At 48.4% G+C, this 20,594-nt stretch overlaps 1 protein-coding gene across 3 annotated transcripts in view; it reads right to left on the bottom strand.

Annotated features, from left to right (window-relative positions):
- PC (pyruvate carboxylase) overlaps window positions 1–20,594 on the bottom strand; it is a 252,297-nt gene that overhangs the window by 201,884 nt on the left and 29,819 nt on the right. Inside the window, exon 1 of one of the 3 annotated variants that reach the window (XM_033174389.1) lies at window positions 996–1,105. The exons of the other annotated variants lie outside the window; for them this stretch is intronic. Coding sequence (XP_033030280.1) covers window positions 996–1,031 — 36 coding nt within the window. The 5' untranslated portion in view covers window positions 1,032–1,105. Of the gene's footprint in view, window positions 1–995; window positions 1,106–20,594 lie in introns of those variants that run through there. 3 annotated transcript variants of the gene reach the window in all.

Here is a 20,594-nt window from a genome sequence, read left to right as displayed (position 1 = left end):
CATCTTATCAAACCAACACAGAGGTTCATAAAAGATTATGAGTGACGCAGAGACCGAAGAAAGAGTAATGATTCGTTTATTCTCTTGAAGATTCAGGGTTACCCAGCCAAAGGGAAACCATAATTGGCAGGGTATTCAGGACAGATAAAAGCTTAAGTATTTATTCATGTATTGCATAATCAGCTTATGGAATTCATTGCCACTAGATGTTGGAATACTCACTAGCCTAGATGGCGTTAAGGAACTGTTAGGCAACAAAGCAAGTGGTGGTGAGGAAAGTGAAAAGGAATAGAGAATTTGATTTTTCCACTATCAAGGACCATAGCTCAGTGGCAGAGCATCTTCCTTGCATGCAGAAGATTCCAGGTTCAATCCCCAATGGCATCTCCAGCTAGGGCTGGGAGAGACTCCTGCCTGAAACCCTGGAGAGCCATTGCTAGTCAGTGTAGACAATACTGAGTAAGACAGGCCAATGGCCTGACTCAGTATAAGGCAGCTTCCTAAAACTTGCAGCCATCCTATGATGTTGGCTTGCAGTAGCTTTGAAGAAGATGGAAGTGAGCACACAAGTGTGAATTTAACCCCAGAGGCATAGGGTGCTCCTTTCCACCAAGTCAGACAACCAGTCTATCTAGCTCAGTTTTGCCTACACTGACTGGCAGTCCCTCTCTAGGGTTTCAGGCAGCCCCAAAGACGGGGGGGGGGGGGTTAAACCTGGGGTCTACTAAACACAAGGCAAGCACTCTACCACCAAGCTGGGGTCCTGAGAGGTCCATCAGCAGCTATCGGTCACATAGAACCTCCACGTTCAAAGGCAATGTACCTCAGAATACAAACTGCTGAGGACAAACAGCGCAAGAGGCCTGTTGCCTATGTGTTCTGCCTCTCCATTTCCCCAATGCGCCGCCTTGGACCCAAGAAACCCACTGTGGTTTGGCCTACTCACATTCTCAAGACCCCTTCCTTCAAAGCAAGAAACTGCAAATCCTACGTACCCTACGATGCCTTGAAGAACAAGAAGCAGCCCACATGGGTCTCTCAACGGAAAATCCAAAGGATACTTCAGCCCTCTCTGTGCATGTGTGTGTGTGTGTCTCTCTCTCTCCAGACTGCAGGCAGAATCCCAGACACTGAAGGACCTGAAGAGTCCCGAACTTTGGCAGCAGTTGGCTAATAGATAAACAAAGGCTGATACTGCAGAAGGCAAGCTGGGATCAGCTACCTAGGGAGGAACGCAATCGGTGGTGGTCAAGAGGGTCTTAGCCCCTTTGAAAAAGGTTATCAGCTCAGATCATTTATCTCTCTTTCCACCAAACACTTAACTTTGCAAAGTTCAAGATAACCTTCAGAAGATTCGTTTTTTGTTCAGAGGAGAAAGCACTGGAAAGTGCAGCATAACTTTAATCTGCTTATCGACACAAAAGGAAGCACACAAGCAGGCTGTGCTGCTCTCAAAGTGGCATCATCCTGCTCCCCAATCTTCCAATCCTAGGCTCCAAAACTTCCAGAATTTCCGGGTTGGGCACAACCCTTCGGCATGCCAGCTGGACAAAAGTAGTTTTGGTGGCCAGCCCACTTTTCCCACTGGGGTGCAATTCAGAGGAGTTACTGGTACATGTTCCAAGGAGAAACCAAAATTGCTCATTGTCCCCTCGGCTTTGCTCAATAGGCCAACAATATTTCTCTGAAATCCTATGGAGGTTATGGTACATTACACCTTTTGCCCACCCCCTGGTCTGCTCCACCACCACCACCTAAGCTACCAAAGCATCAGATTGACTGTAAAAAAATAATAATAAAATCATAGAATTGTAGAGTTGGAAGGGACCTCCAAGGATCATCTAGTCCAACCCCCTGCAATGCAGGAATCTAATCTAAAGCATCCATGACGGTTGGCAACCCAACCTCTGCTTTAACACCTCCAAGGAAGGAGAGATCACAACCTTCTGAGGGAGACCATTTCAGTTTTTTTATAACTTTATTTAGTAGGAATATAGGAAGCTGGTCCATCTAGCTCAGTGTTGTCCACACTGCCTTGCAGCAGCTTTCCGGGATTTCAGGGAGGGAACTCTCCCAGCCCTACCAGGAGATGCCATTGGGGATTGAACCTGGGACGCTGTACCATGAAGCTACAGCCGTTCCCTAAAAGAAAAAGAAAAATCCTAGCCCTTGCGGTTCTGAATAAAGGACTTATTTAAATAGGAACATAAGAAGCCACCTTATACTGAATCAGACCATTGGTCCATACAGATCAGTATTGTCTACAATGACTGGCAACAGGTTCTCCAGAGATTCAGGCAGGAGCCTCTCTCTCCCAGCCCTATCCAGGGATTGAACCTGGCATGCAAAGCAGATTGCTCTGCCACTGAGCTATGGCCCTTCACTGACACCCTCAATTGCAAGCAGAACAACTATCAAGCAAAAACAACAACCCAGACACAGATTGTGCTAGCTGAGGCTGATGGGAGCTGTAGTCCAAAACACCTGGGGGGCATCAGGCTGGTCTTGACAGCATACAACTCGGGCTGATAACACATAAAAGTAAAGGTAAAGGTACCCCCGACCGTTAGGTGCAGTCGCGAACGACTCTGAGGTTGTGACGCTCATCTCGCTCTATAGTATTTCATTCCTTATGCCCACCACCCTGCCAGAACAAATCATGTGCAGTCCAGGGGTGCAATGCCAGACACCTCAGTGTTAGTAAAGAAGGTCATGGGACACCTCCCAGCTTCACACCTTTCATGGTCCACTAAACCCTCCAACACTCTGCCATTATGTGTTGCGTTTTTCCGCCAACCCGATGACGCAAGAATATCAATTTTGCATGGAAAATTCTTAGTACACCTCCCACCTTCTGGGTATTTCCATTTTAGCTGTGACCAGGAAGAAGACTATCAAGCCCTGGTACCAGCACTGCCAATGGAGTAGATTCAATCTCAGATCCTGAGTGATGTGACCCAAAGCCTCCTCCTGATCCAATCCCAATCGAGCTCTACTAAGTCATACAGACATGAACAGGGGTGGGCACCATTGGAGATGCTGTAGAAAAATGGTCCGAGAACAGGGCCCAAGGAGTGCTCACGTAGCCCTGCATCTGCAAACTACCAAGTCCCCCAATCTACCACCTACTGAAACCAAGTGAAACTACCAAACCTCCGAGCAAAATAGGGTCTGTTTCAACCCTGGCAACTTCTTGAAATAGGAAAAGGAAAATTAACTTCACATTCTGCTTCTATCATGAATTTCATTTTTTTGTACTACCAAGGGACCCATGTGCACACTGTTATAAAAATTAGGTTCAACCCCAGAAGGGAGTCCACGAACCCGGGGCAGAGCCTTAGTAGGGCTCCCCTTCTCTCAGGAGCACTTATGAATAAATAGAGACGATACAAAATCTCCCAAAGCAAGGCGATAGCCCTTTATTTGTTACTGCTGCAGCAGGGTGTCTTGCAAGCAAAAGACCACAAACAAAGGCGCACAAGCTCCTATATAGACTTTTGAAATTGCCCCCCTCCAGCTCAAGACCACCACCCCCCCATACATCACAAATTGGGAGGGTCTGTTAGCAGTGATCTGAGCATCTTGGACCCTGCCCCCATGTCTCCTCTTGCCCTCCACCAAAAACCCATCAAGTGAAACAAAAGATATTTACATTTCCCTATATCCCAGCCAAGTTAATCACACCCTTTTGTCTGACACTCAGATATCAGGATGCCAGAGATTATCACTCAGGCAGAGGGCTGCTGAGTAGCTGGAGGGGCAACCCCCCCCTTTGTTCCTGAGACAAAGAAATACTTGGTCAGTTGGGAGTCAAAATGGAGTGAGGCCTGTCTTCCTGTGCTGTTTTTCAGACATGTGGCCTTATTTGTTTTGGTACATTAATAGCAATTATTATATATAAATAAAATACCTTAAAATTCGTACAACACCAAAAGAAACAAAGTGAAGGGGAATTTTACCGTAGGGGTCTAATTCTGCTCCAAATAAGCTTTATCAGAATTGGAAGACTTTAGAACAGGACTGGACAAATTCACGGAGGAGAAGGCTATCGATAGCTGCTAGTTACAATGGCTAGTGGTAGCTAGCCATTGTACCTCTGCTGTTGGGAGGCAGTATGACTCTGAAAACCAGTTGCTGGAAACTGCAGGAGGGGCCAGTGCTGTTGCCACTCAGGTGCTGCTTGTAGGCTTCTCACTGAACCATCTGATTGGCCACTGTGAGAAGAAGATGCTGGATTAGATGGGTCATTGGCCTGCTCTAGCAGACAGAGTATTCTTATAAGTTCTTGTGAGTTGACACTCTCATAATACAAACTTGGAACACTGATTTCTTATTTGTATTGTTCTTTTTGGGGGTAGGCTATTTCTTATTTGTATTGTTCTTTTTTGGGGGTAGGCTATTTGAGGGGGGGGTAGGCTAGTTTTCGAAGCGACTGGCATGAGTTTGGCCAAACTACGGGAGGCAGTGGAGGATAGGGGTGCCTGGTGTGCTCTGGTCCATGGGGTCATGAAGAGTCGGACACGACTGAACGACTGAACAACAACAACAGGCTATTTGGTGTTCACTAGACCCCTTTTAATATTTACTATGAACACCGTATTTCACTAAAGCGTTTCTTGTTCTCTATTTTTGTTCTCTCCTGTTATGAATCCTGTATTTCACCTCTGCTTCTCTTCTGTTTACTCTTCCTGACAGCACAAAACGAGGGATTTAAGTTAACACTGAGAGGCTCAAAGTACTCCAACAGCCTTTGTGTCAACAGCCTATGTTTTTGGAACACCCTACCAATAACATCCATCTTTTTTACATTAAACCGGAGCCATTTTGAAATCAGTCATTAACTTTATTTCCAGCTAGGGCTTCAAAGGGGTCTTCTGGGCCCCAACAGCAGATTGATGCTGTCAACAACGGCAAATGATGTTCAGAAGCCAGCTAGGGCAAAACGCAGCAGCCAGGATGTTGGCCCAGGTCTGCATTGCTGAGCCTATTACTGCAGTGTTATTTGAGCTCCCAGGTCTCAGGTTTGTGCCCTGAAATCTCAGGGTCTGGGATGCTCCTGGCCTGGTAATCGTGTTTCTTCCACATTCGTTTCACCAGTTGGTTGGCAAATATCCATGCCTTTCCCAAAGGCCAACGTTCAAGATGTTCTCATTTCACCAGGAATTTGGACTGTTTTAACTTTGTACCTGGCTGCTACAAAGGGTTTTTACAGTTGAAGAAGAAGAAGAAGAGTTTGGATTTGATATCCCGCTTGGTAAGAAACGCCTTTTGACCGGATGTCAAAACCGGATGTCCCTTCCTGGGAAACTGTGCGGGACAACGGATGGTGGTGGAAGAGACGGCTGCCCTCATGAGTAACTGTGTGGCAGCCTGGCCACAGAGCTGCTCTAAGCAGCTTAAAACCTTTTAAATGTTAAAAGGGATAGAGAGACAGGTCCCAGACCACTTTGTAAGTAGTACTACTTCTTCTTCTTCTTCTTCTTCTTCTTCTTCTTCTTCTTCTTCTTAGAGTGGGCAGAATGGGGGTGAGGGTAGGGAGTATGGAATGAAGCCAGCTCAAGATACATTTGTGGACTGAGTTTTGCAGTGTTCTCATTGTTTGATTTTACTGCAGGTACCTGTCTTTAAATGGTTTCGTAAGCAAACAACCAAAGCACAAATGGAAATGTTTGCATTGATGGTCATATTAAAGGACAATAATTTACTGGTAGTTAAGCCTTGAGAAGGTTGATTCTGAGGTTTGGGACTTGGGAAGACAGATTCTGATATGATTTTAATTAGGAACTAATGAAAACTTGTCAGTTGACCCAGGACTGTTATGTACAATGGAGGCTTGGAGTGAATTCTTTCACCCTCCATCTCCTCTGGAGGTTTACATGCAAAGAATCAAAGCCTATTACCTTCATATCTTGTTAGTGAGTTTCCCATAGGAACCTGGATGGCTGCAGTGAGAATTGCATGCTGGACTAGATGGCCTAATCCAGCAAGACTCTTCTTCTGTCCTTCATCCTGCACATTTCAAGAGAGATCGTAGCTCAGGGGTAGAGCACTCCTGCTACAAGAACACTCAGAGAGCAGCAGAATGAACAGTGCTGCCCCAGGAAAGAACGCAAGAAGAGCCACCAGGATCAGGCCAACGGCACTCCTAGTCCTGCATCCTGTTCTCACAGCGGCTAACCAGATGCCTGAATGGGAAATCCGCAAGCAAGACCTGAGCACAAGAGGCCTCTCCCTTCCTGTGGCTTCCAGCAACTGGTATTTAGAAGCATTACTGCCTCTGACCGTGGAGTAGGAATCAAGCCATTCTGGCTAGTAGCCATCAATAGCTTCCTCCTCTGTAAATTTGTCTAGCAGTCTGAACTGGTGATGCAAGGCCATTTCCAAGGTTCTCATCTTGGGGCCTTTGACAATGGGAGAGAGCCATACACCTGATAGCAGCCAGCCAGCCAGCCAGCCAGGAAGGGGCAGAGACAGTTGCGCAGAGGAAGCACTCTCTGTGGCACCCACCCAGACCACGGAAGCGGCAGAGCCTTGCTCACATGCTGGCATATCTCCGTGAGCAATGGGAGTTTCAGCCTCCCTCCAGGTGCCACAGAAATACAAATAAATAGCTCTAATAACCCCGTTGGCTCCCCTCCATCTCCCATCGCTCCAGCAAAGCTGTCAGCATCCGAGAGGAGAAAGAAAAAAATAAACCAGAAAATGCTTTCTCCCTCTTCTCTCCCACCCCCACCACTTTCCACCCCTGCAAAATTAAACAGCGAGATGAGAAAAACATAACAAAACAACAAAACGCTTGTCAAGGCTGGGGAGGGCGATAAGCGGTGGGAGGGAGGGATAGAGAATAAATATTCAAATCTCCATGGCAAGCAATTTATTAAAACTGCCAAGCCGGAAATAAAAAATCACGGCTTTCTGTGCTAAAAGGTGTCATTCCTTCAAACGGCCGTGGCAGCGTGCTCTAATGAGTGAATTATGGATCAAATCCCAAGGAGCCACATTAGCGTATGGCTGCGCAGAGGACATATTGGAGTTGTAATGTGCAGGCTGGGAAAGGGTTGCGTGTGTGTGTGCAAACACATTAAATTTCCTCCTACTGCACAGCGAGATCTATCGAGAGTACAAGTTCCTTCCTGTGCACAAAACTTCCCAGAAAGAGCAACTGCAATAACGGATTAGATTGACTAACAAGCGGGGGGGGGGGGGGGCTCGGTTGCTTCATCAGGCTGGTTTAAGCCCCAACTAGTGCTGGCTATACACTTGCTGCTTTAACCAGTATATGCAGCTCGGCAGGAAAGGAAAGGGCAGACACAGAAGGCCTCTTCATGAGTTACGGCCCAGATGACGGCAATGAGATGGGCCAGGCTGGATCAGGGCTGGACCCCCGGCCCTGGCCCCACCATCATGACCCACTGACCCATGCAAGTATTAGGGGCTGGAGGTTTAAGTGGGGAGCCTGTTGTAAGCACACAGAACACTGACTTCTAAAGTGGATTGCTTTATAAGAAGATCGGAAGAATTCGTGGTGGGTAAATTGATCAATGGCTACCAGCCACACTGGAGCCATGCTCTGTCTCCACAGTCAGAGGCAGTAATGCTTCTGAATCCCAGTTGCTGGAAGCCACGGGGGGAGCGATGCTCTTGTGCTCAAGTCCTGCTTGCGGGTTCCCCACAGGCATCTGGTTGGCCCCTGTAAGAACAGGATGCAGGACTAGATGGGCCATGGGTCTGATCCAGCAAATTCTTCTTCATGTTCTTAAATAACAGCCACCCACATACAGAAGGATCCCCACTCCTGTCTTTCAGCCCCAACGCTTTGGCAGTATTGAGGCTGGGCAGTTGGGGATGCAATGGAGGGTTGCAGGTAGCAAACCCAGACCTTACAAGACTGTAATCACATAAAGAATGGAAAACAATATAGTCTCTTAGCAAAATGCTAGAAAGCATAACAGCAGATGGGCAGGGTGTGCTCTGCAGGTCGAGGGTCCATATCACCTCCCAAAGCAACCTTCCAGGGGCCACATGCCACTGGTGGGGGCCAGAAGCAAAGGCAGACAGGGCAATGGATATGGCTCTTGGTACTGCCCATTATGCTACAGTCAAGAAAAAGCCAGAGGTTTCTCCATCCAGGCGAGCAAGAGGCATTACCATAGTTCATCAAGCACACATTCCGGCCAAGCAAAAACACTCAAGGAAGGGGTGGAGCATAGCCAGTGAGGGGTGTGGCCTGGATAGGAGGTGTGGTCTGAGGAGAGCCCCAAGGTGTCTTGAATCCCGGGGAGACTTCCTGGGGATGGTGGTGTGATGCAGAGAAGGAGTCACCAATGGCAGCTCCTCTAACTCACCTCACCCCTTGTTCTGGTCTGAGCAGCCCCTCCATGATGCCTCCTTGGGGCTCGGGACACGTCACCACTGAGAACGTTTGCTTATACAGAAGCTGTGAAAGCTCAGGACTCTGTGTGTGCGTGTGCGTGTGGTGTTGGAGGAGTGGACCATACAAATTAGGAGGCATTTTGTCCAAGTACAATTCAGCACGTTCAACTATCCCCCTTGATGCTGGGCCTTTGCTGCGCCACCCTGCCCTGGCAGTCGATCAAACCTTCTGCAGCTGAGGCTCTCGACTCAGGGTCGCGAACTCTGTGCTGGGAATTTTTTTTTACCCAATTCAGTCCACCGACATGCCCTGCCAGCAGCATCTGCATTCTGAAACCTGCACAAAAATTGTGCACATGTAGCAGAACCGTGTAATTGACAGATGGTGCAGCCAAGTAGCTGAGAGCAGTGGTGTCATCAGGGCAGAACTGGGGGGAGCAGAAGGGGCCCCCAAACGCAAACATGTTTTGAAAGAGGAGGTGGGGAACCTCAGGCCCAAGGACCAAATGTAGCCCTCTAGTCCTGTCTATCGGGCCCTTGGACTCCCTCCAGACAACATCCCACCCACCCTCTGCACTCTGCATCCTCCTCAAGTGCTGGTACCCGACTGGGACAGGTCCTTGAACTATGACAAAGTCTCTTGCTTGCCTCAATGGCGAGATGTACTGATCTTTGCATGGCTGGAAAGTGCCCTACTGCACTGTACATTTTTGCTCCTAGCCCCACCTACTACTTCCGTGTGGCCCCTGAAAGGTTGTTTTCAGGGAAATGTGGCCCCCAGACTACCAAAAAAGTTCCCCAGCCTCATCTAATGCTGTAAGACCATTAAATCCAAAGATTAAAATGATCACTGCCTACGAGAGTGAGCTCTGAAATCAGAAACACCCCAGTTCAAGTCCAGCCTCTGCCCAAGAACTCACTAGCTTTTCTTTCTTGGCTTGTCTGACAAGTGTGGAAAATAATATTGGTTCTACCTATAGGATTATATGTCAGAAGGCAGCTAGGCTGCTTGTGGGGGCAAACTACCCCCAACATAGAACATTGTTTGCGGGATGTGCACCGGCTACCAATTTGCTACCGGGTCAAGTTCAAGGTGTTGGTACTAACATAAAAGGTTCTATATAGTTTAGGACCAGGTTACAGTATCTCGGATCAGGGCTTTTAGTAAGGCTGCTCTTGCCCTGTGGAATAGCATTCCTGTCCAGATAAATCAGGTGCCCACTGTCTGCATTTTCCAGAAAAAAACTGAAGATGTTTCTGTTCCAATGGGCCTTCCCAGCTGGATAAATGGGTCTCTGCCACGAGTGTCCACTTTTAAACTGTTTTTAATTATTTTATATGGAAATTGCTTTGAGATGATGGCTTAGAAAGCAATAAATCAACTGTAGTAATTTTTTTTTAAGCTTTGAACACGTAGACAGACAATATAAATACCGTGGTACTTTTGCTATTGCAATTTCTCATATTTCACTTGGTTTTCATTTGCTGCCATTTGTACATTGTCTTTCATGTCATTATTGATTTAAATAATGTTTGAAAAGTGTTAATTCTTTTTTATTATGTAAGCCTTGAAGAGCACTTCACATATAAATCCGCAAATAAATAAATCATGTTTGGCGTAATTGGTTCCGATACGTTTTTATGTAATACATGTTATTTTATTGTATGCCTTTTTATTCCACCTTGCCACACAGGATGCTCAAGGCAGTTGGAATTATTTATTATTGTTTGTCTCCCCATCGTCCCCCCACCTCCCTGGCCAGGCAGTGAGAGGAACTGTGGGGAGAAACTTATTCAGCCACTCCTCTCTGGCATCGATTGACCACACGAACCTTCAAGCAAACTTTCACAATAATGAGAGCTAGAAACTTCCTTTTTTATTTATGACTTTCATTTCTTAATAAAAGTTGATGTTGGATTTCATGGCCAACATCAAACGCTTTGCACGTAGCCTTGGGCCATTATAAACCCAACCATACACTTTTCCTGGCTCTCAAAAGCCCCCCCCCCCCCCGTTATCACCTCTGCTCCATCTGATTTTCAAGAGCAAGGTGAGCAAAATGAGAGAATTCTTTAAAATAAGAGAGAGGAAGAGGAAGGGATTAGCCTCGCCCAACAGGTACGCAGATATCAAGCGGTTTCATGGGGGGGGGGGGGTCGAGGTGAAAATGTGCCTTGCAGATGTTCCCTGGTACAGCAGCATCCACATTTAAACTGCTGCAAACTGCCGTCTAGACTGTCCCAAGGCCATTCCCTCTTGGCGGTGGCGCTTTAATTACTGCGCCACTTATGATTAGATGGGGAAGTAATTAAGCCAGGCTGGGGAGGGCACGCACTCCTTGCATGCTCTGTTCCCTTTGGGGAGATCCAATCAGAGGGATGCCAGCCCTTCCCTTCTGCCTCCCTTTGATCATCTAATCGAGGACAGAAAATCCAGCTCACATTCATGACTAACTAGAGACACACAGGAAACGGGGCCGAGAGATCAAATTAAAATCTGCAACTGAGAACTGATTAGTACTCTAATCTCATATACCAACGCCCCAAAACTACCAGGACTGGGGGAATCACAGTGCACCCACAGCCCTGGATACATGTCACCACGCACCTCAATTAATTTACTTATTAGGCGTGTGCATTTCAATGTTAGGCAGTGAATAAAAGCTTAGGTGCCCAAGTGCCATTCCTCTGATATGCAGGGGTTCGAGGAGATTTAAAACAGAATGTAAGACTGCTTTTGTCAACATAAGAAGTGCCTTGCTGGATGAGGCCAAAGGCCCATCTCGTTCAGCATCCTGTTCTCACAGTGGCCAGCCAGATGCCCCAAAGGGAAACCAGCAAGCAGGATCCAAGCACAGGAGCATTCTCTTCACCCCTACGGCTTCTAGCCACAGCTATTCAGAAGCATTACTGCCTCGACGTTGGGGTGGTGGTGTTTGGGTATGTGCATTGGGAGCATATAATTTAAAACAAGATACCACTTTGGTATTCACTGGAGAGTGAAAGGCAGTATAGAATTAGTTTCATTAGCGAAGAAATAAACCAGACATCATTTTTGTATGCTTCCAATTACATCTGCTAACTGGCAAGACGCCTGCCACGGCGGATGAGCAGGGCAGGTGCAGCAAGCAGGCTGGCAACTCACAAGGCCAACCCGTTACAGATGGTTTACAACAAAGATAAAACAATAAGATTATCACCCAAAAAACTAACAGTAATTTTAAACGTCTGAACAGTTAAAATAACAATAGACTAAAACCAGATTAAAACTTGCATCAAATTTCTAAGCTTCTAGTTCTAAACAGAAGCGGTTTAGTCATGCTGGCCACATGACCCGGAAAGCTGCCTGTGGACAAACACTGGCTTCCTCGGCCTGAAAGTGAGATGAGCGCTGCACCCCCTAGTTGCCTTTGACTGGGCTTAAGTGTCCAGGGGTTCTTTACCTTTTGTACCCTTACCTTTTAGTTCTAAACAAGAATACTTTTGGCAGGCGCCAAAAAGAGTACAGCGAAGGGGCCTGCCCGATGCCAATGGGCAAGGAGTTCCAAACTGCAAGCACTGCCACACTGAGGAACCAAGTTTTTACAAATGTGGGGTGGGAATTATGTTCCACAGTGGCAGTCCTGCCATCTCTGCAGCTACGAGAGAGAAAGGGAAGGGCAGCTGAGGATTTCCCCAACCTGGTGCCTTCCAGCTGTTTCGGATGGCAAACTCTCTGCAGCCAGGGGCGGTCCAAGGGGGGGCGGTCTGCTCCGGGTACCATTCCAAAGGGGGAGGGGTGTGACAAAATGCTGACCCCTGATCGGCGGTACCCCCCCCCCAGGATGTGTGCCCTGCCCCCGCCATTCTGGGTACTGGAGCAGGTTGCTTCGCCTCTGTCCGCAGCCCCAGCCAACATGACTATGGAGGGCCCTTGGTTCAGGGACAGGTCAGTCGGTACATCATAAGCTTCTGAATCTCAGGGTTGCGGGTTTGAGCCCCACACTGGGCAAAAAAGATTCCTGCACTGCAGGGGGTTGGACTAGATGGCCTTCGTGGTCCCTTCCAACTGTACTGCGGCCCACTCCTGGAGGAACAATACACTTTCCTCTCCATCTGGTCTGACTACAGAGCTAGTAGGAGGTTGGGGTGGGGAGGCCGGAACGCCCAGCTCTTCAGAGCCAAAACTATTTACTAAGCCAGCCGGCCAACCACGTATAATGCCCATACTGCTGTGCTCAAAGCCACCCCACCTGGCCACGGTTTGACTCTCCAAGCGCACACAGATGCTACAATTACCACCGCAATTTGCAATCCATGCGAGACGGGTTGTTCTCCCCGCACCCCACTCTTTTTATGATGCTGCCAATAATGGCATAGCGGGCAGCAGCCAAGGCAATAAAAAGCTTCCCTTCATTCTTTATTTTTAAATAATTTGCTCACTCCATAATTCATATATAAATCCGTCCTCTCCGTGGTCTGGGATTGAACAGCTGCAGAATAAAAACGAGCCCCAGAGAAGACCTGCCCATCCTGGCCAGCACCTCCCTAAGCGCTTTTGTCTCTCTGGATTAATGCAAGGCAAGGCAGAGAAAGGTGAACCTCAGGCCTCGCAACTGAGGACAGCACTCAGGGAGGAAAACTGGGCGCTGGCATTGGAAGGAGAGAAGGCCCATTGGTTTGTCGTAACGGCCAAAAAGAGAGAAGGCAGCAGACAATCTAAGCCAGACTTCTCCAGCCTGGTGCTCTCCACCTGTTTTAAATCAAGATTTTAGTCCTTAGAACCATGAGGATATGCCTAAATTCATATAAGCTCCATTGCATGCTCAAATCAGAAGACTGAGTCAGGAAGAAAAGGAGTTTTGTTAGATCCATGCACCAAGAGATCTATTCTAAGAGGGTTGGTTATGAAGGCCCTGGAGAAGGAGGAGGAATGTGCTGGGGCCTGGAGGCCTCCAAAGAAAGGCATTCCTGCATAAGGAAGACTCCCTCCTCTCCTGCAAGCACTCCCAGCCAATTCCCTGCTTGGCCCTCTGCCTCTTCATTAGTTGCCAGATTGTTGGCCCTCCGGGTAGGAAAGAACCGCCGTTTTCTCTGTAATGCCATTGCCGGAGAAATCTAATTAAACCGTGAAGATTCAGCAACTGCTCCTCTGGGCTGCAGCAGCAGCAGGCAGGGATGAGCTCGTGGCAGGGCCAGAAAACGTCCAACAGGCCCCCAACGATGATGACACCCCATTAAAGAGAGCATCACACATCCTCTTCGACTGAGCTGCTTAGGGGACAGGAGTGAGCTGATCACCCCCCTGAGCAGCCCAGCTTTGTAATAGAGTTGGCAACAATTAGCAGCGACGGAGGATAAGGCACTTGAGCAATGCGAGATGCGGTCAAGGCGCCATTCCCTCCGCCTCTCCATGTTGCGGTTTCGCAACGTTATTCCCACCGCCTGTAAGATGTTGCAGGACTCCAAGCACACTGGCTGGGGCTGATGGGAGTTGGGGCCTTGCAGCATCTGGGGGGCACCATGTTGGTGAAGGCTGCTGTTCTGCATCTTGCATGCACAAACACATCACTCTCAGTCTTCATTGAGAGCCAGTGTACAGCAGTGGTTTCAAGCGCTGGATTGGACTTGGGAGGACCAGGATTCAAGCCTCCATTCAGCCATGAAGCCCACTGGGTGGCTTTGGACCAGTCACTGCTTTGACCTTCATGCCTACCTCTTCCTCTCTTATACAAGGTTACCTTTTGCCACCTCTCCCTAACACCCTCCTCCAGCCTCTAGCTTCAGGCAGACCCCACCCCCCAAGGACTGTCTTGGGCCCTCTCCTGATCTTGTCTCAAGGAAGAAAAGCTGCATGTCTGTCACAAATCTCCAGTCCATCATCAACCAGCTGGCTTTCTCCACAGCATTGCCCCCTCTCCTCCTCCTCTGCTGCAGCTTCATCCTTCCTTTTAAGATTCTACATCGACTTTTGCCAATTAGGTCCCCTTCAAATGTTTTGGACCACAGTTCCCATCAGCTCCAGCCAGCATTGCCATTTTGGAACTCCCATCAGCCCCAGTCCAAATGAGCCATTATGGTGGAACAGATGGACTGAGCCAGCCCAGGATCCACCAGATCCTAAGCTGGGCATACTGCCACCACTTGATTGATTTGCCTTGTAGGGGAAACACGGAAGACCATTGTAATTTTGAGGAGTTAGATGACATGTCTCTTTCCCTTTTACATCCCTGGTTTAAGGTTTGCTGATTCATGATAGCATAATTTGTTTTTCACACACCTGTGCCAGGAGTTTCCTGGGTCCCCTGTGTTCTAAGTGCTGATTGGCTAGTGGGGAGGATATCCAGTTGCAGTGAATTGGGTTGGAGACTCTCAGCTGCTCCGCATTAGTCGCACCCGGTGTCCCGGGCTGATCATGAGTGATGCCTGCTAACCAGGTACAATCAATCAAATCAAAGTTGGCTATAAAAGCTGTAGGCTGGAGAGGTTCAGAGAGTTTCTTCACAGATCAAGGTACCAGATGCTATGAGACTGTTGGCCGGGGTCTCTCTCGCTGCTCTACCTGGAGCTCTGGGCAGCTGAAGGGGAGACTGTGTGTGACTCCTGTCTGGTATGCTATAATTTGTGTTTCGTATGCCTGCTGCAAATAAAGCATTGCTTATTCTTCATCCACTGGTGTACTTATTGGCTCCAGATCCAGAAAGAACCCTGCCCTTGCCAGAACATGCCTGTCCTCCACCCCTACCCTGCTCACCCAGCCATCTGCCCCAGATGGGAGGAGCAGCAGGACTGTGAATGCGATAGTGGCTGCACCACAGCCCAGCTCTAGAGACTGGATTACAACCTGAGATCCTTTGGATTGACTAACCAGGCACCAGAAGAAGAAGAAGAAGAAGAAGAAGAGAAACACAACAGGCTCCCCCCCCCCAAAATGTTGATAATTATTGGTATGTCTAAAAACTGCAGGTAGCAACTGTCATTTGGGAAGAGGTACCCCTTTCTTCTTCACCTACACAGGAAGAGGGAATGCTTCTATAATGATGTCTGACACATCATATCCAGGCTCCATGCACAACAGAAGAAAGCACCCTTTTCATCTTTAAAAAATATTGTCTTCTTCTTCATAGACAAATATTTGCAGATCTAGTCAATTAACCACTCCAAACTCGTACAATCAATCACCTAAGATTCCTGTAGGCTGCTGGCAGAAAGAAACTGGATTAAACGCCTTTACTTTCTCCCGAGTAAAACTGTTCTGAATACTGGCACTGCCGGCTGAACGTCCCGGCTTAAAATACACCCCCCCCCCCATGAACCAAGCGCACAAACCACAACAAACCCTGAGCTGCTGCCAAATCAAAAAAGGCTGCTTATCTGTTGGAAGATTCAGGCAGATGAAAGGAAGTACTTCTGTATGCAGCAGATAGTTAAACTATGGAACTCACTTCCACAGGAGGCCGTGATGGCCACCAACTTGGATGGCTTTAAAAGAGGAATGGACAAATTTGTGGTAGTTAAGGCTACCAATAGCTACTAGCCACAATGGCTATGCTCTGCCTCCACGGTTGGAGGCAGCAATGCTTCTGAACACCAGTTGCTGGAAGTCACAGGAGGAGAGAGAGCTCTTGTGCTCTAGTCCTCCTTGCTGGTTTCCCACAGGCCTCTGGTTGGCCACTGGGAGAGCAGGATGCTGGACTAAATGGGCCATTGGACTGACCTGGCCGGCTCATTTTATGTTCTTATCTGTGCCATGTGAGAACGGCACAACCAGATCAGCGCCACGATCCAACTCTGTTTGCAGAAGCCCTCGATGCCCGAGTGCCGCAGCACACGCAAGACGCATCATCACTCACTGCTGGGCCACAGACATGTTTTATTATAAGCAATTGCCGCTGCCTTGCCGCGATGGTGGGAATTGATGGAGAATGAAACACGCAACGAGCTCATCAGAAACTCTCCAGGGGCTGAGCGGGAGGGGGAAGGCAGACAGAGAGAGGGGCTTGCAATGAGTCCCTGGAACTGGCTGACAACAACAGTTCTCGCAGGCAAACACAGAGATCCAGAGAGGTCAGTGCGTAAGGAGCATTGATTAAGCAGGGAGGCAATGATTTCTAGTCACAGATATTAAGACGTCTCCATCAAGGCAGCCACGTTCCTCTGGAAGGGAAGATAGGATATCTCCACCGTGTTGGAGGCAGGAGAAAAATGGGAGATGAATCACACGTAAGGCATTAAGGTTGACTAGGGGGTGGGGTGGAGATTAGAGCTGTCTTGCTTGGCTTTGTTCCCTATTCCAACCATGTTCTGATGTCCTGGATTTGCTCACACCATGTAAATTAAGATTAAGATGTCTTCCACCATGAGTACGGAGGAGACACTGGCCAAGTCAGGATGAGCGGTGGGTGGAATTGGGAAAGGCACAGCGAGATGGAACAGGCAGCGTGGCGGCTACAAGAGACAGGGGAGTCACCCCAAGAGAAGTTATGGTCAAGGAGTCGGGTCCTGGGGAGGGACCCAGTAGCATATTGCCCCAGCACTCTGCCCCGTCCCCTCTGACGTCACCCAAAGGTTCTCTGTGCACACTTCAGCCCCGGCTCCTGTGCCAGCCTCACCTCTGGCACTACTCGGGCCTGCCCCCATCCCATGCTCTCAGGAGAAGTCCAACGCACAGTCTCATTCAGAGCTGGCACCGCCCAGTCTCATTCAGAGCTGGCACTGATGCCCCCTCCATTGCCAAGGACTTGGAGACACCAGCACAGGCGTAAAGAGACAGCTCAGGTGTAGACCACCAGAAAGAGCTCCCATTTGCTTGACCATTCCAAAGGAACATCCCGCTTGCTGCCCTAGAGTTGTGCCCACCCCCTTCCCATATAATGGGACCCAAGGGGGGGTGTAGTTCGCTGCTTCAGTGTTTTAGCTTGCTTACAACTGCACGGCACCTGTTGTGCCTTTGAACCCTCTTTTGCTTGTGTACCATACCAATTTGAACATTAAAAGATTTCAGCAGAAAACGTAGCACAAATTCGAGTTCTTCACCCTCCAGTGACAGCCAAGGTACATGAGTCTTAGGATCCGTACCCTGGCAACACTGATCCCAGCAGCCCCGGCAGCAAAATTGGACAGAGGCCAGGGATTATGGAAGTTGTAGTCTGAGGAGGAAGGCATGATGTTATATTTGCTCTGCAGTTTGTTTGCTTCTTAAGTATCAGCCTACCCCAACCTTCCTCCTCCAGATGTTTTGGACTACATCTCCCATCAGCCCCAGTGTCTCCATCAGCCCAAGCATCATGCAGTCTTGCTGACTGGACAGATGGGAGCTGTAGTCCAAAACATCAGTCCCACCCATAGGCTGCCTATGGTTATAATGGCATTTGAGCTAAAAGGTCACACACACCAACCGCTTAAGAGGAACCACCCTGTTCCATCGTTGCCTTTATAGGCACCTTAACTTTACAGAAGTTTCACAGTCCGGAACCTCATTTAAATCTAAAGATGAGTCAATGCCAGACAAAGGAAAGGTTAAATCAATTACAAATAATCGATCTGCTGCCAGCTTTAATCTTCGCATCCTTGGCATTAGAGCCAAAACACGTTAAGGGCTGTGTTGATCCTCCCAAGACAAAAAGAAAAAGCCTCAAGCTGTGCCTAAATACTCGCCTTCAATTTGTCAAGAGCTCTCTGCACAGCCACAGAGATTTGCGCCATGAGAATGCTGTACCTTCTAGTACCTCTTACTTTCTATCACCTGGACAGATAAGAGGGGCTGCCGCTGGGAAGGCAGGCTCAGTGGAGATATCAGGGATGCATTGCAGAAAGAAAGAGATAAAATAGGGAGATTAAGAGGACAGCAAAGATGGAGTTTAAGGAGGGAGGCTGGAGAAAAGATTCTCAAAAGGCAGAGGAGTCCGCATCAGAAAGAGTCAAGGTGGAAGGCTGAAGCTATGCAGGAGGGAATGAGGAGGTGGGAATGATAACCCTGGATGTGAGAAGATACTTTAAGGTTCCCACTCCACCCTGCCTTGTAGGGATATGTCAATTCTGCAGGAGCTGCTGGGGGACAAGGCCCTGGAAGTGGTTGTGGGTGCTCAAAGGCCGATGCCTACACACCATGCATTTTTAAACAGGACTCAAGTTTCTAAACCTCATGGCCACAGAGTGAAGCCTGGGAGGATGTGGGCAGGCAATGCCTGCTGAGAAGCCAGAGAGGGGAGGTCCGAATAAGGTTTACACTAGCTGAGAGAGGGGCTGAGGTGCCCTTGCCCCTATTATGATGAAATAAAGAGGAATGTATAAGAAGAAGAAGAAGAGTTTGGATTTGATATCCCGCTTTTCACTACCCGAAGGAGTCTCAAAGCGGCTAACATTCTCCTTTCCCTTCCTCCCCCACAACAAACACTCTGTGAGGTGAGTGGGGCTGAGAGACTTCAAAGAAGTGTGACTAGCCCAAGGTCACCCAGCAGCTGCATGTGGAGGAGTGGAGACGCGAACCCGGTTCCCCAGATTACGAGTCTACCGCTCTTAACCACTACACCACACTGGTATAAGGAGGAAAAAAAGGAAATATGCAAATTAGCACTATGCAGATCATTTATTCTGGTAGCTGAGTCACACTTCTCTCTGCTTGGATTAAGGACCTGAGTGAAAGACTGAAAATGTGTTGAAGCACTAAGTAGATGCAGCTCCTTGTATAAAAGGAACAGAGGGTGCTGCCTTCTGGTGTTGTCTGCACTGACAGGCAGGAATGGCTCTCCAGGGTTTCAGGCAGAGAGCCTCTTCCAGCCCTCTGTGGAGATGCTCCCTGGGAACTGGACCTGGGGTTTTCTGCATGCAAAGCAGATTATCTCCCACAGAGCAATGGCCCTGCTCCAAAATGAAGATTTCAGTGTCTCTTGCCTCTCCTAGACAACCATGGGGCTAACAGTTCCCTGTCTCAGCACCTGCGCCAACAGTAGCTAGCCATGACGGTCAGAGGAAGCAGTGCTTCTGAATAGTAGTTGGTGGAAACCACAGCAGGGAGAGGGGTCTTGTGCTCGGGTCCTGCTTGCAAGTTTCCCACGGTTGTCCACTGTGAGCACAGGATGATGGACTAGATGGGCCTCCTTTGTACTGATCCAAGTTATTCTTGTGCTTTTTCTGCACTTCATGCAGTGCAGAGTTAAACTATGGAACTCACTCCCGCAGGAGGCAGTGATTGCCAGCAACTTGGATGGCTTTAAAAGAGGATTGGGCCAATTCATGGAGAAGGCTATCGATGGCTACTAGCCCCAATAGCCATGCTCTGCTTCCACAGTCAAGAAGCAGCAATGCTTTTGAATACCAGTTGCTGGGAATCACAAGAGGGCAGAGATGCTGTTATGCTCAGGACCTCCTGGAGGGCCTCCCATTGGGGCATAGCTTGGTCACTGTCAGGACAGGATGCTAGACTAGATGGGCCATTGAGCTGATCCTGCAGGCTCTTCTTATGCTCAACACTAGCTGTTGCTCAAGGGACGCGGGTGGCGCTGTGGTCTAAACCACAGAGCCTAGGGCTTGCTTATCCGAAGGTTGGCGGTTCGAATCCCCGTGACAGGGTTGTTGTAAGAATTTTAAGGTATTTTATTTATATATAATAATTGTTATTAATGTACCAAAACAAATAAGGCCACATGTCTGAAAAACAGCACAGACAGGCCTCACTCCATTTTGACTCCCAACTGACCAAGTATTTCTTTGTCTCAGGAACAAAGGGGGGGGGTTGCCCCTCCAGCTACTCAGCAGCCCTCTGCCTGAGTGATAATCTCTGGCATCCTGATATCTGAGTGTCAGACAAAAGGGTGTGATTAACTTGGCTGGGATATAGGGAAATGTAAATATCTTTTGTTTCACTTGATGGGTTTTTGGTGGAGGGCAAGAGGAGACATGGGGGCAGGGTCCAAGATGCTCAGATCACTGCTACCAGACCCTCCCAATTTGTGATGTAATTCTAATGTATGGAGGGGTGGTCTTGAGCTGGAGGGGGGCAATTTCAAAAGTCTATATAGGAGCTTGTGCGCCTTTGTTCGTGGTCTTTTGCTTGCAAGACACCCTGCTGCAGCAGTAACAAATAAAGGGCTATCGCCTTGCTTTGGGAGATTTTGTATCGTCTCTATTTATTCATAAGTGCTCTTGAGAGGAGGGGAGCCCTACTAAGGCTCTCCCCCGGGTTCGTGGACTCCCTTCTGGGGTTGAACATAATTTTTATGACAGGGTGAACTCCCGTTGCT

Source organism: Lacerta agilis, chromosome 17 (assembly GCF_009819535.1).
Source record: "Lacerta agilis isolate rLacAgi1 chromosome 17, rLacAgi1.pri, whole genome shotgun sequence".
Classification (NCBI taxonomy): domain Eukaryota; kingdom Metazoa; phylum Chordata; class Lepidosauria; order Squamata; family Lacertidae; genus Lacerta; species Lacerta agilis.
The sequence above is the reverse complement of the archived record's forward strand: the minus strand, read 5'-3'. Positions and strand labels throughout refer to the sequence as shown.